We start from the raw sequence: 17,631 nt of genomic DNA, 5'->3' as shown, positions 1-17,631 counted from the left end.
TTTTTATTCCTCCAGAAAAGATTGTGCTTCCATTTTAACTAGCACCTTTCGAAAACTCTCCAGTAATAACGGGATGATGGATTCTTTCGCAGTCTTTCAGAATTTAGCCGTTAGAGTTGACTTCACTTACACTGTGCTGTACTTGGAAGTTGTTGCAGGAAAAAAAAAGAAAGTAAAAGGAAAGGTGTTAAATTGGCCATTTAAACAACTGCTACAATGTGTGTGTTCACATGTGCCACTGATGCAAAATCAACAAAATGTCACGCTTTTTTTTTTGGAATCCTGCATAATTCACCATTTTAACACATAATTGGTCATTTATCCACAAAATAATCACAAAAAATAATTTAATTTGAGTTAACCTACTAAAATTGGATTTTCACAAGGCTACAGATGTCGCACATTTGACGTTGTCAGTCAGTGGTCTGTGTGAAACATGATGAAAGCAAATCCTTCTCACCTGCTGTCTCACCTAAGTGCCAAGGACCAGGCGAAGCAATATCCCAATGCATTACACGAGAATGGGGGTAAATTTTTTGCAGTCCTTGTAGTAAAATGTTGGATCACAAAAGAAAGTCTACTGTTGACTACCATCTCAGTGGCAGCAAACACCTGCGATAACTGGACCTGTGGAATTTGGTAAGACGAGCTTTATGCATTTTGTTTGTTTTTTGTGTTGTGTATGACTATTGTACATCTAAAGTCATACATAATATAGTAAATGTGGTATCCCGATTATAAAAAAAGCAAATTTTCCACAAAATTCAGGAAATTACTACCATAAAATCAGTCACTTTGATTACAAAAATCACAAATAAGTTTCATTTAGACTTAATAACGGATTAAAAACAGATTTTTGCTGGCATAAATTGTGTTGTGATAATTTCTGGGCTGACACTAGAACTTCACGACAACTGACTTTGTAGCTGGTGTTTAATAACAATCATATGTCAACAACAATACATAACTTGCCTCAGGTCATGTAGCTGTATAAACACTACCCCTAAGCTAATGTTGAAATATGAGTGATAATGTGTGCTCCAATCGAAAGCAGATCTTACGACAGATCATCCACTTTTAAACCAAAGACTTGAGCTTCGCTGCTCATTACAACCTGATTATCAGAAAATATAAACCAATTTGGGTAGCTCAGACGTACTGATGGTGCTGTACAGGAGTGTATGCTGCCTGCCAGAAGGACAGTAATGATGTATGAGCCTGAGAGTGATGACTGACCTTCACAGCTGTTCGGCTTCAAACTAAATGGATGGCTGGACTCCAAACACGCTGTACTTCACCAGTCCATTCTGCACTTATTGACTTTAAGGTTGTGAGTCATTTTCAGGCATTTAGTGGAACATGGCATGATGTGTATACACACACACACACACACACGCAAGGCTGAACACAATAAAAAGACATAATTTTTTGAGTATTATTATGATTGCAGTTATTATCAGAGAATAATACGCTTCAGTGTATTTGAGTGGCCACTTACAGCACCCTCTGTGTGAGCATTTATAATTTTTTTTCTGAACAGAACAGTCACAAAACATTCAGGCGCCTCTCAAGACTCAGCATGAACCAAATGCAAACTCTTAGTAATTTGTTGGGAAACTCATGTTCCACTTGGCTTATTTGGCAGAGAGAAGGAGTGCTACAAAAAGAAACTAAACATTAATTGTACGTTAATTTTTGCTATTAATTAGCTGTCGAGGGTAAAAATTGCAATTTCTGTTAATATACAGTTAGATGTGCAGCTCTGAGAATGTGCAGCTTGTAAAATGGCAGTAGTGCAATAGCCAAAAAAGCTTGGCTATGTTTCAGAAAACCTCTTTTTTTTTCCAGAGTCTGATTCAGAATGATGCATTATTGGCCAAAAACATTTGCACATACTCAATTATCAAGCACTCACTGTGTCTGTGTAAACATGATCAGTGGCTAAATTTTAGGAGTTTAGCAGAGGGGTTCTTTAATGTGCAGTCATTGGTGTAGAGGGAGAAGAGCAATCGGGAAAGCATGCATCCATGAGACTCACCAGTCCTGATGGTCAGGGTTCCAGATTCGAGTTTGCCAAGCCTCACCTTCTACATGATACCAATCAGAAAGTTGGAGATCCACTGGAAGGTGGAGGAAGGAGCGGTGAGATTGGTTTTAAAGTGGAGCAGTAATCTGGAATGTCTTTTTCTTTCTTTCTTTCTTTCTTTTTTTACTGTAATTCATATATTGTCACTACAATCCATCATTTGACGCATTTGCTAATAAAATCATTTAACACGCAATACCTTAACTGGCATGCTCGAACAGGAACTCATGATGATCTCAATACTGAGGTTAAGCTTTGAGTGCATTACTGGAAAAGAAAGCAGGATTAGGAAATGCCTTGGACAGAATGTGGAATTCTGAAATGTAAATATTTAGCACTGTATTATGAGTAACATGGACTTACACTTCCAAATTGATAGGAAAGGTCATACGAGAATGATATTTTTAGGAGCAGTTAATCTTTCTACTTTTTCTCATGACTTCATTTGTACATAAACAAAAAAAAATTGTTGAATTATAACATATACAGATTATACACCTCAGGTGTCCTCCACACAGCAGATCTTTAATTGATTTTAATAGTGAAAGTAGCAATTTAGAAACTATATTCTCGTTATGGGAACTATATATAAAATTGAATTGTGCGATACCCATACACTGCCAGTCAAACATCTGCCATTGCTTATGTTTTCTTACAGTTTAGTCACTCTTACTGTCACAGACCAAACACAATGGTACAGAATGGCAATTAAATAAAGAACTCTAAATCTATGTCATTTATTAACTGCTTGTTCTACTTCCACTGTAATGTAAATTACAACTGAGCCTATCATTTCTGCTTATGGTGCAATATTTGTAAATTAGGATGGTAATTGTATCATGTATCAGTGTATCATGTTGTGACCAAATGCAAAGAAAAATTCCTAATACATGTAAATGTATATGGTGAATAAAATGATTCTGATTCCTATTTCTGATTCTCATTCCTAATGGAACTCTTGAGTGCTTTATTAAAGGATGATGCACTTGCAGTGTAAAGTGTAAACCATTTAAGCCTATACTTAAAAGACTCCTAGGTAGTGCTAGTATTAACTGTAAAAGTATACCTATGTAGTGGTACTTATGCACTTTGCAATTGGTAAAAACATTTTAAATCAACGTTGGGGTGGAAAGAGTAACTGTGCTTTGCATTTCCTCGCATCACATCACCCCATTGTTGATTATTTTCTGTCGTGTTTTATTACTTCTCGATTCACTTCTTCATATTCCTTTAGAGTATCTAAAATGGTTTAAAAACCTTTGACTGGCAGTATCTATTAAAATTTCAATTTTATTCTCACAAGTCTCATCCAAACCTCAGTGCTTTTATTCAGTAACTATAATGAAATCAGTGCAAAATGATTAGACCAATATTATATAAGAGAGTAAGAGTGAGGAGTGGAAGTGTGGAACGAAGCCCAGTTCCCTGGAGTTTAAGAGGTTAATTAGAAGCAAAAAGTAGCAGTACATTTCATTTGGTAGCACTCCTGTAGTAGCTCTATCCCAAAGCAAAGCAGAAATGTTAATAAGTGCCATAATGAAAAGCAAGAGTTTGTGTGGGTGTTCACACATCTGGCCTGTAACCACATGGCTTTGTCTGCTGATGGATCTGCAGGTCAAACTGATGTTGGGATGCTAGCAAAGCTTTCTGGTGTCAGGTTTGTTTTTTGTTAGTATTTTTTTCTTTTTATTGTGTTAACTGGGTGAAGTATGTGCAGGTGTGTTTCTGAGAAGCACTCAAACCCTCAGCAGGATCGAATAAATAACAGCATGTAGAAGTGAGCTGATTATTAGGCCATATTCAGAGCCATGAGCGCAGCAGAGAAACTCCAGGTCAAAGAGAAAAACTGTTTTAATTAACCTCAGTTAAGATCAGCATAGTGCATAATAAGGGTACGTTTTTTTTTGCTCTCATGTGATCTGGTGTAATTTAATAATCGGCCCTCTTGGTAGGGGTTTATATTTGTTTCATCGTGATATAATCCTACAGAGGTTCCAGTGCTTATTTTAATACAATCTCAAAATCCTGGGTTCTAGTGCTGGATTTAAATTTATTTATTCTGCAGATGTGTTTATCCAATGTGCTTACAATTGAGGCAGAATACCACCTGCTATTAACAGAGCTGACAAGAAGTTTTACCAGTGTGACCAGAAATAAGCGCAAAGAAGTTGTAGGAAGTAGAGAAAGAGCCAGTGCTGTGTAAAGTATCTCTTAGGCCTGTGCAAGTTGATGGTATAACCTTTCCTTTATTGATTTATTTCCTGCAAATTATAGCAGTACACTAGTAATTCCACTTCTGAACATAAGTGAATGTCATATCCTACATTAATACCACATTTATTGTACCTAGCAAAAATGTAAAAAAGAATAAAAATATGCACATCTTTGTGCACATCTTTGTCAGTTCTCAAAGGTATTTAAACAGTGGCATGAGGGTGGCTAACCTGAGTATGCGGAGCAGTAAGTGAGCATGGTCATTAACAATGAGCCCGAATTGATGAATTGAGCACAAAAAGGTATGCGTGAGCATTGAGCAGAGAAGCAAAGTGCAGAGAAACTATCATACATGAGAGCACTTCACTTCTGCGAGCACTGAGCACTGCCAGCACTTTCCCCTCCTCCCTCAGGCAGATGATTTGGCCTTTTAAGTGAACTTAGAAAAGTAAATGTTTAAAGTTGACAGAAATGTTCATCCTTAAGTAAAGTAGTTATATCCCCAAAATATAATAACAAAATGTTTCTACTTTGCTACTAAACATGAGGATTGGAGTAAATGCTTGTCAGCATCAATAAACACTATTCACGGTACAAAGGGGTTTTTTCTAAGCTCATGAAAAAACAAATGGTGGGTGTTTATGCGTCACTATTGAAGTGTTCTCAGAAAAGCTGATTTATTTTCTTTAGAGAGCAGATATTGTTTTTTTTTTCTTCATAGATTTCAAAGCTTAGACTTAAATCTGCTTCAGCTCTATTGAATCCAGTGCCCGAGATCTCAGAGGGTGGCTTTTCATTACAACTACGAATTCATTTTAATGCATCTGTCACAGCAATGTTTCTTTTTTTTTTTTTGCTAGTAGCAACAACTGGCTAATGTCAAATTTGTTAGGACACAAATCTGCCTTTTGATCCAGTGGGAGGGACAAAAGAAGCCTAAAACATCTGGAAGTTATTTACATTCAAAACATTGCTATTTTTGCAGAAAGGGATGGGCAGTATGAGTGTGTGATTTTGAGGAAAAATTGTCACAATATGCTTTTTTGAACAGCATCATGGGCATTCTCCGTACAAGGTCAGTACCTTGATTGGATTTTAAAATTTGATTTCTCTCCAGCAAAGGTTTAATTTTTCATCGTGTTCCTTATAATATAATTTATTCTTGTAAAATTTTAAATGCGCAGCACAGTGGTGTTGCACTCACAGGTTACTGACTGTATATAGTCTCACATGTTCTCGCAGTGTTTGCATGGTTTTCCTTCAGGTTGTCTGGTTTCCTTCCACCTCCTAAAAACAGGCTAGTAGGTGGATTGGCTATGCTAAATCGCCCCCAGGTATAAGAGTAAATATGTGTGTGTCTGTGTGTGCATGGTGCCCTGCGATGGACTGACATCCAGGGTGTATTCCCACTTCAAGCACAGTGTTCCCAGGATACGTTCCGGATCCACCGCAACACCGACCAACATAAAGCAGTTACTGAAGCAAATAAAGAAATCATTGGATTCCTAGCATTAAATATCGTAATACGTATTATGTCTCATGAAATGGCCTCAAGTATATTTAACAAAATATCACCCAGCCCTAGTAACATTGTTATAATAACCACCATTCCTGTCAGGCTTCAAGCTGTCTCTCAGTTCTACAGAGACAAAATCAATGTATTTACGAATTGACAGGATAAAAAAATCATCTCTTTTGGAGAGAACACAAGGGTAACTCGTCAGTGTGAAGGAGAGCGAGGGATAGGAGGCTGTGAAGTGTGAGGCTGATAATGCAGGTATATTATGGGATGGACGAGTTCTACACTGTTCCCTGGATACTGGAACCCACTTCCGCATTAGAGTAACCTTGACTGCAGTGTTGTAGGGCGACACACTTAAAGAGGAATCACGCCGGAATACACAGAGCTCTTTCTCTCTCTCTTTCTCACATACACACACACACACACACAGGGATATTCGGTTCGAGATTGTAGGAGCATCGAGGCATTTTTTTGGGCACAAACCTTATTGGTCCTTTTGGACATGTGACAGACCTTCACTGGAAACATCATAATCAGTCAAACAAGCTGTAAATATTGTACTCAAGCACTAATTTCCTTTGTTCCACTCCCCTTCTGGCACCAAACTGCTTTTTTAAAATTGACCAGAAGTCTAGTACCATAGGTTGGAGTTCTATAGTTTATGCTAGGGATGGATGAATACCATTTTTAAGCCGAGTACGAGTACATTTTTTATTACTCATTGATACTGACACTGATACTGAAACGAGTACTCTAATTAGTATTAAGCAATCGGTTATTTAGCTCTGTTTATGTTAGCTGCTAGAAATGAACTCTTCGTGCTGAGTTTTATGTTTAATGCATTTAAACAGTTAATAGGGAGAGTGAGGACGTCTAACCTGAGCACACAGAGAAGTATCAGCGAGCGTAGACCATAGAAACGTGTTCATGGTGCCGTGAATTACACAGCACAGTTTTGGTAGATTGGTTAAAGGCCGACAGTATACGCACAAACAGAGAATCATAAAAACAAACAGAAAATAGTAAAAACGTACAGATGGAGTTTTTATGGAGTCGAAAATAGTTTAATGTCTGCTGCTTTTATTTACCGCCTCCACAGACAAATTTACGTTTTACGCCAGTGTAGCATGACGAAACAGAAACGCTTTCATTTTCAGTTAGTTGTAGAATTATTGATGATTTTTTTTTTAACAAAACAGTGTTAAAATTCAGTGAGGGACTAAGCAAATTTTATATTACATTTTCATGACCTTTTTATATCTTTGCCAAAGGTGGCAGTAATTCATTATATATTTTTTGAACACATTGACAAAGTTCTTACAATGTCATTTTCATTTCATCACATTTGATTATTAATGGGCTGAAGCTTCATCATGTTGCCTTGTTTGTCTTTGTTATTGTTGACAACTTTTAAAAATCTCTGTCAATGAGCCTTTTCATGAATAAATTTGTCTCAGCCATTGTACGCTGGCTAGATAAATGAACACATTTCATGGTAACACGAACACGTGGTGAACACAACAATGACTTTGTTTCTTGCTGTATTGATGAAACAGCCTCCTGCACTATCATCACTGTGATTGTTCCAGTCACCTGTTAAGCTTGTGAGAAGTGAGTTCTGTTCCTGTTTTGGTTCTTGTTTGAGAATGTTGCACTGAGAAAGCGCACATGGAACCTTTTTGTGTGTGTGTGTGTGTGTGTGTGTGTATTTGTCATGCTTTTAATATTGAGCTACACAGGGTCAATGTCACAGGCAGCACTACAATGTGTGAAATTCAGGCTGACTTTTCCACCAACTGACATACTGTGTGTGTGTGTGTGTGTGTGTGTGTGTTTTCAATGCCAAAGAGCGCTCCTCCCTTCATCTGTCTTCCCTCTGTTCTCTTGCCCTTGAGGTCATTATGGATACACAGGCCAGAGGAAGCTCTTTAACCCCATCTGCCAGAAAAAAGAGAGAGGGAGAGTGAGATAGATAGAGCGAGAGAAAGGGAGCAGGAGATGGAGAGAGAGAGCAAAGCAGGAAAAAACAGAGAGATGTATTAGTCATAATACTAGATTCATAATCAGGTGTTTACACCTCAAAGCTTTTCATCAAAAAGCACCAAATCAGAGAGAAAAATGCATGAACACACACACACACACACACAATAGACTTAGGGGAATATTCAGTACTCAGCATTGGCGGTGAATATCAAAAACCCATGTATGGGCCTAAAAAAGCAGAAGATTGTTTTTTGATATTGAGATTTTTATTGTGCTTTAAAATTAAGAGAGCGCTAGAGAGAGAGAGAGAGAGAGAGAGAGAGATTAAATTGCTTATTGTGCTCTTCACTGAAGATGTTTGCATCATAGAATTCTCAAACCCTAGAGATGTAAACAGCTTGTGGCATGGGTTGTTCTGTACAGAGTTGTATATCAATGTGTTTTCACTTTTGTGTGTGTGTGTGTGAAACACACAGTATTTCCCCTGATCAGTCGGCACAGAGATCATTTTCTTTGCAGCTTCTTCTGCAGATTTTTCCTTTCACTCTTCATCGAACTGATAGACACAGACTCAAACCCACACTGACGCTGTCAGCTGAACTCATTTCAGATCGCTTCTGGCATGCATTTGCTTTCTCTTTATTGTTCCTGCCACTGAACTGTATCGGGTTTGTTGAGGTTTGACCTAAATGTTCACTCATCCTCTATCTTCTAAATACGTTTCAGTCATAGTAATTCAACAAGAATGTGTACTAGAGGTGTGCATTGCGATTGGGATTCTATAGGACCCAGCAAAAAAGTCATGGGAGCTCTTATGCGCAGGGAATATATGGTGCCTTTTGTAATTTTCACATTTTCACCCATGTTAGATATACTGACATCCCCTATTTTGCTCTCTCTGCAGAACAACTCCAAGCAGCGGCAGGTGAGGAAGAAGACAGTGTCATTCAGCTCCATGCCAAGTGACCGCAAGATGAACAGCACAGCTGCCTGCATGGCCTTCATGTTGGAGGGATGCGAGATGAAAAAGGTTCGCTCCAACTCGCGCATGTACAACCGGTACTTCCTACTGGACCCAGACTTGCGCTGGCTCCGCTGGGAACCTTCAAAAAAGGATTCTGAAAAGGCTAAACTGGAGATAAAAAGTATCAAAGAGGTGCGGTTAGGGAAGAAGACCCCTGTCCTACGTAGCAACGGTCTCTCGGATCAGTTTCCAGATGAATGTGCTTTCTCAATCATTTATGGAGACAACTACGAGTCTTTGGATTTAGTGGCAAGCACAGCAGATGTGGTCAGCACCTGGGTGATGGGACTGCGCTATCTGGTTTCTTATGGGCGGCACATGGTTGGAGTGGTTGAAGCCACTCAGCCGAGCGTAAGAACCTCCTGGATTGGCTCTGTGTTCGAGTTGGCTGATGTCGAGAGGCAGGGACACATTGACCTCTTCCGTGCCACACAGATTATCAAGGGGCTTAATCCAGGCATGAGGGAGTCACGGATTGAGCTGAAGTTTAAAGAACTTCAGAAAGCCAAAGAATGCTATGGCGAGGCCATTGACCTAGACTTGTTTGTAGAGGCATATTGTGAATTGTGCACAAGACCTGAGATATTTTTCCTGCTTGTGCAGTTCTCTAGCAACAAGGAGTACCTGGATTCTAAGGACTTAATGTTGTTTGTGGAAGTGGAGCAGGGCGTAGAGGGAGTGACAGAAGAGATGTGCCGTGAAATTGTGAGAAAATATGAGCCATCAGCTGAAGGTCGTGATCACGGCTACCTATCTATTGATGGTTTTACACATTACCTCTTGTCATCTGAGTGCCACATTTTTGACCCACAGCACAAAAGCGTTTGTCAGGACATGACACAACCCCTGTCTCACTACTACATCAACTCCTCACACAATGCCTCTTTGCTGGAGGACCATTATTGGGGCTCCTCAGACATTAGCAGCTATGTCCGTGCCCTGCGCATGGGCTGCCGCAGCATAGAGGTGGTGGTTTGGGATGGCCCTGACTGTGAGCCTGTAGTCTACGTAGGCAGCTCTGTGGCCTCCCAATTGGCCTTCTCAAAAGTCCTGGATGTCATTAACCAGTATGCTTTTGAGAGCTCAGAGTATCCTCTTATCCTGTGCCTAGTGACACACTGCAGTGTGCCACAGCAGAGAGTCATGGCCCAGCACATGAAGAAGATCCTGGGGGACAAACTCCACACAGAGCCTCCCAGTCCTGAGGAAAACTATCTGCCCTCACCGGAGAAACTAAAGGGCAAGATACTTCTGAAAGGGAAATGCCTTCCACCTGATATACAAGATTCTGAAGGGGAGGTGACTGATGAGGAGGAGGGGCTTGAGATGTCACGGCGCATGGTGGGAGCAGATGAGAAGGACCATCTCAATGGTTTCGGTTGCAAGAGGCTGCAACTTTGTAAAGAATTGTCAGATCTTGTCACCCTTTGCAAATCTGTCCAATTTAGAGATTTTGACTCCTCAAAGAGGGAACAGAAGCACTGGGAGATATGTTCTTTCAATGAGGTGGATGCTAATCGCTTTGCTAATGAGTACCCTGAGGACTTTGTCAGTTATAATAAGCGATTTCTATCACGGGTATACCCAACTCCCATGCGCATTGATGCCAGCAATATGAACCCACAGGACTTTTGGAAATGTGGTTGTCAGATTGTGGCTATGAATTACCAAACACCAGGCCTTATGATGGACCTCAATTTGGGTTGGTTTAGGCAAAATGGCAACTGTGGTTATGTGCTGCGCCCTGCCATAATGCGCGAGGAGGTCTCGTACTTCAGTGCCAATGCTCGTGACTCTTTGCCTGGTGTATCTGCCCAGCTCCTCCATATCAAGGTGATCAGTGGCCAAAACCTGCCAAAACCTCGAGGCTCAGCAGCAAAAGGTGATGTAGTTGAGCCATACATCTATGTAGAGATCCACGGAATCCCTGCCGATTGCGCTGAGCAGCGCACAAAGACTGTATCACAGAATGGTGACAATCCCATTTTTGATGAGAGCTTTGAGTTCCAGATCAATCTGCCTGAACTAGCAGTTTTGCGCTTCGTGGTTCTTGATGATGACTACATTGGGGATGAGTTCATTGGCCAGTACACCATACCCTTTGAGTGCCTGCAGCCTGGATATCGTCATGTACCACTGCAGTCACTTACAGGAGAGTTTTTGCCCAATACCACATTATTTGTTCACGTGGCCATTACGAACAGGCGTGGTGGGGGCAAAGCTCACAAGAGGGGTCTTTCTGTGAGGAAGGGTCGCAAGGCAAGGGAGTACACTTCAACCAAGACCACTGGGATCAAAGTGATAGATGAACTTTTCAGGGCTTCCACGCAGCCACTTCGGGAGGCAACAGATTTGCGGGAAAACGTGCAGGTGAGGCTTATGCAAACTTTTTTGTTGAAGGTAAATAAAATTGAATTAAACACTCTAGTAGGCTGCAAGAAAAGACGAGAGTGGCTACCACACTATTCTGTACATAACCTCATGAAGGTCTGGTGAGAGAAAAATCTCCTTTTCAAATATGACAGGTAATTTTATTAACCTGCAGGGAAGCCAAGTAGCCATACTGGACAAGAGACCTTGCAAGCTGTATCTACCAACTGAATAGGTTACTTTGTGCTTTATGAAGAGATCTTTGGTATCTCCCTTAAACAACATACTTCATCATTTAATTTTCCTCCTTATATGTTTAAGGACTGAAAATAATACCAAGGCTTATACACCATTGCCTGTTCATCATGTCTGCCTTACAAATATTATTATTAGATTATATTTGTTTAGTGATAAAAGCTACAAGCCTATCAAAACCAAGGAGTTATTTTATTGTTAATATAGTAAGGTCTGGTCCATGGTGGCCAAATACCTTCTTTAAGAAGGTATGACTGGGGTTTTAATAGATGCTTGGGGTGTGCTAGAGGACTTTATGTGTCAGACGTAACAAACACCTCATAGTCCATTATGCAAACTGAGGATAAACCCTCAATTAAAGGGCATTATTGAGAGGCAGAGAGTGAGTTGTTTTTTTTTCTTCTATTTTTACAGTGAAGCTCATTACTGGTTTAGGAGATTCTCTGAAAACCAAGAAGACTTGATCATGATATTCTTAGCACTAATGTCAGCTAACTAGTCAAGACGAGTGAGAGTGAGAAAAGAATCTTTTGTTCTTTTTTTCAGAGCTTACAGTGAAACCTGACCATTATCCCTTATTTCTGAGAAACGTTTTCACTGGAGAAAGTGTTTTGTTGGCCTAATTACTTAATACGTGCATGTCACAAAAGCGAGTAATAAAATGAGACAATGCTGGCTGACAGTTGATAACTGGACACAGAATAGATAGACAGCAGAGAAACTGCAGCAATCATTACAGCTTGAGCTGTTACTAAGGTGTTAAAGAGTTTGACTGTTATTTTGTCTGGAATGTCTACATTAATAATGTCTCCGTTATTGAGATGAGAGTGCTAGGTTTGTCTGTCTCAAGCTGTTATTCATTATCATCTTACATTGTTTTTCACCATTTATTGACAGCACACAGAAGTACTAAAATAATAACCCCTCTTAATTTACATTCAGTAACTCTAAACTGTGAGTTATATATGAATATCTTCCAAAGTGGTTAGTTGCGTTTGCATCCAAATGCTTTGCTTTTGGTGTAATTGTAATTGTTTATTTCAAGAAACTGGAGACATTTATTTAGAATTTTTGCAAGTAGTCTCTAGTGTCAGCACTTTGTGAAAGTGAGCGATAAAATTTTACATTTTCTAACAGGAAGTTTTCAGGGCAGGATTTTGCACTTTGTGGTTTCTCAGTAATATGACATGCTGCATTTTTGTCTTATTGTGTTCAAGAGGAAGAAAAAAGGGAGGCTAGATTACATTTCTTAAGGTAATCTAGATGAATGGATTACTCAGTCCTGTAATTTGTATTCAATACCAGATTAAATTTCTTCAGTAAGCCATGCAACACTGCTCTCCACCCATTTTCTGTGTTCTGCCACAGAATACTTCAGGAACAATGACACCAAATTACTATGGCACTGGAAACACCAACTCACTCACACCTGCATTATGTAATGACATTAGTGATTTGCTGACATATGTAATTACCTGAAAAAATTACAGCATGATGAATGGAAGAGGATATGCACAAAATAAAGATGATAGTCATGATGAATTACTTTCCTCCTCCTATTCCAGGACCTCTTCTTTCATTTTTATTTTTATCATCATAGGAAAGGTGCATTGTAGTGGTAAATTTTCCACTAAAAAACTTCTTGGGTGCATGGTTTCAGGAAATTAGATTTTTTTTTCCAGCTAATCTAGATGAAGACTTGATGAATAACTGCTCAAAGCTCATATTTCCTCTTTATTTAATTGCTTTTCTTTTTGGGAAAAAATTGCAAGTAGAAATTGAAACGGAGTGTATTTTAATCAAATATCATGTGATTACTCCTTTTTTCATCCTGCATCTGATTTTTGATAAATCTCATCTTTGAGGGTTATGAATTATATATGAGCTTTATTAGGTCAACATATTACTTATTAAATATGAGACATAATCTTTGATGGTTTTTAGTCATTACAGCAGAAGCGACTTATAAGTATGTGACAGTATATAAAAATATATTAATTCTCTCCCTTTTTCTATAAGTGCCATGGTGGCCTTCCAGAAACTGGAACTCTGTAAGTCCTACTGCATTTCTCAGTCATATTTGATTTACCCCAGATCGATAGGACTAAATCATGTTGCAAGGATTGAGCTGTGAGAGATAAAACTAAATCCGTTATAAATAACACAAGTTCATCCTGGAATGATCAATATGCGAGATAGGAGTGTTGGCATTCGAGTGATATCATCTGAAACATCAATACACACACAGAAGATGAGTCCGGACAAATTATCTAAATGTGTGTTGGAAGAAGCAGCATTTTCCCGCGCTCTCTGTCACTGTGTGTGTTACATCATGGGACTTGAATCATGATGTGAAGGGTCATTAAACTGAAGGGGAATAGAGTGATGCAGCACAAAAGAAAGACAAGCTGTGGGTGTAGAGAGAGAGAGCGAGAGAGAGAGAGAGAGAGAGAGAGAGAGTGAGCATGTGTGTATGCATCTCCATGTGTTACGGCTCAGCAGATAGTTTCCTCGTGGGAACCAAATGTCCCGGTGGATGTTTTCACTGTGTGTTTAAACAAACCGTTAATCTCCCTCACACCCAAGAACCCATGAAGAGAGAGAAAGATACAGAGCAAAAGAGAGAAATGGGTATTCTTTAAGGCTGATTCACTCATCCTGAGGAATTCAATATCCAAAGGTAGAGTCAGATCCAAATCTTACCCGACATCCCTCTGATAAAATTGGATCCAAAGCTCAGAGGGAAACTTGAATGACCTTTAGAGATCATAGTAGCACTGATGACCTCAGTTTGGTTAAACCTACAGCTTGTACAGGTCTGTCACTATATGTGTGGGGTGTATGATTGGATTCAAAATTCGCCAAGAGCTATGAATACTCTGAGCACAAAATATGTATACATGTTAGAATCTTCTCTTATCAGGGCCCAGTGCCAGTTTACTTTGGCTGAAAGGATGAGAATAGCAGAATATTATGTGGGGTGAAAAGGTCTGTACTAAAGGTCTCCACAGGAATGGGGAGTTGATGATTCCAGGAAAATATACCTAATATGACTACAGGAATGGTGATGCTCTTTACAGAATTCCCATGGAATAGTGATAAAAGAGGTAACAATGCAGTGATATCCCAACCAAGTGGTCCCCATGCTTGATCCTGGTATGCCTTCGCTATGAACATCGACTAAAGGTCTGATAATTAGCTAATTAGTTGGATCAGATGTGTTAAAGCAGAGAAAACAAAAGACATAGATCAGGTTAACCCAGGACCAGGGATAGTAAACAGTAGGATAGAACTATTTCTTCTCACTCCAACACCACCTGGTGGCGAGGTAGCCTATCCTGAGATACATCAATACAAAATGCAAGGATTATCTCCCTGAATACACATTAGATTTTTCTATGCAGACCAGTGAAACAAATTAGTGAACCTACAAAAAGTGCACCTACTAAGCTTTTTCTAAATTTACTCATTAACACACTTTGAAAAGTAATAGAGATGGTTCATCACTGATTTGTGAGTAAAGCAATCTGTAGTGTTTAAACAGCAGCAAAGAGCAAAGGTTTGGAAAAACTTTCATATTAATCAAAAGGTGTGGGGCACATGAGGAGGGGTGTTGATGTTGTTTAGGCAAATGGAGATGGGATAGGAATGGTGTTGGGCAATATGGGAATGGGGAGGAGTTGGTATTGGACCCCATGTGGATGGGGTGTTGATGGTGTTGGGCCATGAGCAGAGCAGTTGTCGATGGTGTTCAGACACATGGGGACTGTGTGCGGATAGTGTGTGGGTGTATGTAGGAATGGTGTAGGGGTACATGGTGTTGGGCCACATGGGCATGTGGTTAGGATGGCATTGGGGCACACGTGGACCATGTGGAGATGGTGTAGGGACACATGGGAATGGTGTAGGGGAAAATGGGAATGGTGTTGGACCACATGGGGATGTGGTCGGGATGGTGTTGGGCAATATGGGGTGGAGGTGGTGTTGGGCCACTTGGGGATGGGGTGGCATTGGTGTTGGGCAACACAGTGATGGATGGGAATGGTGTTGAGCCAGATGGTGAAGGGGATAGTGTTGGGGCATATGGGGATAAGATGGGGATTTACTAAGGATGGTTGGGCCATATGGTGATGGGGTTGAGGTGGTGTTGGGCTAAATGGGAATTGGTGGAATTGGTGTTGGGTCCATATAATGGTGGTTAGGAATTGTATTGAGCTACATAGTGATGGGTTGGGAGGGGTAGGGTTAGTATTTGGCCACATAGGCATGGGGTAGGGATGGTGTTGGAGTACATGCGGATGTGGTGGGTATGGTGCTGGGCCACAGGGGATGGGGTGGAGATGGTGTCAGGCATTGGAGCACATGGGGAGTGGACAGAGTTGCTGCCTGTGTCATTAATGGTATTAGGCTATGTTGGATATAAACAGAAATATTCATGTGTCTAAGGCTTACAGCTTCTCAAAGCCCAACTGACAGATCTAGCAAGCAGACTTCTTCTTCTTAGATATGCAGACTTTGATTGTACAAACACAAAAACTCATTGTTGGAAATACCCACTATCTTTGGACTGCTGATACACTAAATCCTTGATGTGAGAGAGCATAATGGTGTCATGGGAACCTACACCAGCAGCATGACGTGCCTCTTTCTTCCAGACTAAATAGAGGAGATCACACTCTGCAGATCCATGGCTCTTTGATGAAGTTCACCAGTTTAATAACTCTCTGGTGCTTATTCGACTGGCCTCATCTTGCACTTAACATCGGAGAGATTGCAAAAGAAACATTTTTATAGAACAAACGTTGATGTGGCTTCCAGTTTAGTTATCCTTTAGTTGCTGAATGTGCTCCCATTATTAACTAGCACATGACTCTTACTTAGCTGCTAACCCAGCAGGGAACACTTACCTTTGTAAAGATCAGCTAGCTATGCATTCTTGAATTAACATAACAAATAAATCAGTTGAAATTGTAGTTACTATAATTACAAGATGCCAATTTTCCTAAAATGTAAAGTAAATTTCTAAGGTGGGTGTGTGTGTATACATCTCCGACAGAATGCAATGGTATCATTTAAGGAGCTATGTGGGCTGACCCCAGCAGCTAACATGAAGCAGTGTATACTGACCGTCTCATCATGGCTGCTGAACAGCGAGAGGTCTCTGCGCGTCACCGTGGACTTGAGTGAGTCCTACCCCACCATGGAGGCCCAGGGTGCTGTCCCGGAGTTACTGCGCAAAGTCCTCATGGCCTATGACACGGTGAGCTAGCATAAACACTAGCAGGATATATAGTATATTTCTGTTATATGGTATTGTACAGGGCAGAATGCTACCATGCCAAAATATAACACAAATTATCTATGATGTTAGCCAACCATGCTTTTATAGTTTAAAGAGTAATGACTATTTTAGTACTTTAGTAGAAAGACCACCTATGAAATTCCCCTTTCTAGCAAGTATAGTTCATGTTTCTGTGGCAAGTTGGCACACCTTACTCCTACACTTCACTGTTGAATCTTCAGTAAAGTAGCTTCCAGCCTTTTGCACAAAACAGACATGTACTAGCTTTATCCAGTGTTCTCCCTTCTTCAGTTTTCCACAAACTACTCAAACATTTGGCACAGGGAACTGTACTTTTTCACCATCCTCTGATCCAGTACCAAAGCCCAAAGCTTCCAGTTGTTTTTATTAGCAACTCAAGAGGAACGAATGCTATTTGGTGGTGGGGCTATTAGAACTGTTTTTGTGATGACTGATTGTGTTCACATGAACACCCAAAAACACACCAAGCTTCCAAGCTTCCAAAAACTCACCAAACTACACCACATATTACAAAAACATGTTCTGATTTAAAAATCACTGACCCCACCTTTAACAGACAAAAAAAAAGAGCAAAATCGTATGGTGTATGTATGGTAAAATCAAATCTATCTATTGGCACATTTCAGTAGTTTGTGGAATTTTCATGCATCACATATGCACTCATCTTTCAGAGGCTGAATTCTAACACATTACAACTCAGATGTCAGAGAAAACAAAGTGAGGTTTTATGAGTGCAAGTGTTTTGGAGAACTCTCTCGATAGACTCCCAAACAAACACAACCTTTTTGTGCATAGCATGAGAACTACAATTCAGTATGTGTGTGTTTGTGTGTCTATGTCTGTCTCACTTCCTG

General features: G+C 40.0%; 1 protein-coding gene across 1 annotated transcript in view; it reads left to right on the top strand.

Moving 5' to 3' along the window:
• plcl5 (phospholipase C like 5) overlaps positions 1-17,631 on the top strand; it is a 75,292-nt gene that overhangs the window by 40,718 nt on the left and 16,943 nt on the right. Inside the window, exons 2-3 of the mRNA XM_026916533.3 lie at positions 8,710-11,199; positions 16,511-16,714. Coding sequence (XP_026772334.1) covers positions 8,710-11,199; positions 16,511-16,714 — 2,694 coding nt within the window. The remainder of the gene's footprint in view (positions 1-8,709; positions 11,200-16,510; positions 16,715-17,631) is intronic.

Source organism: Pangasianodon hypophthalmus, chromosome 13 (genome assembly GCF_027358585.1).
Source record: "Pangasianodon hypophthalmus isolate fPanHyp1 chromosome 13, fPanHyp1.pri, whole genome shotgun sequence".
NCBI classification, from domain to species: Eukaryota; Metazoa; Chordata; class Actinopteri; order Siluriformes; family Pangasiidae; genus Pangasianodon; species Pangasianodon hypophthalmus.
The sequence above is the reverse complement of the archived record's forward strand: the minus strand, read 5'-3'. Positions and strand labels throughout refer to the sequence as shown.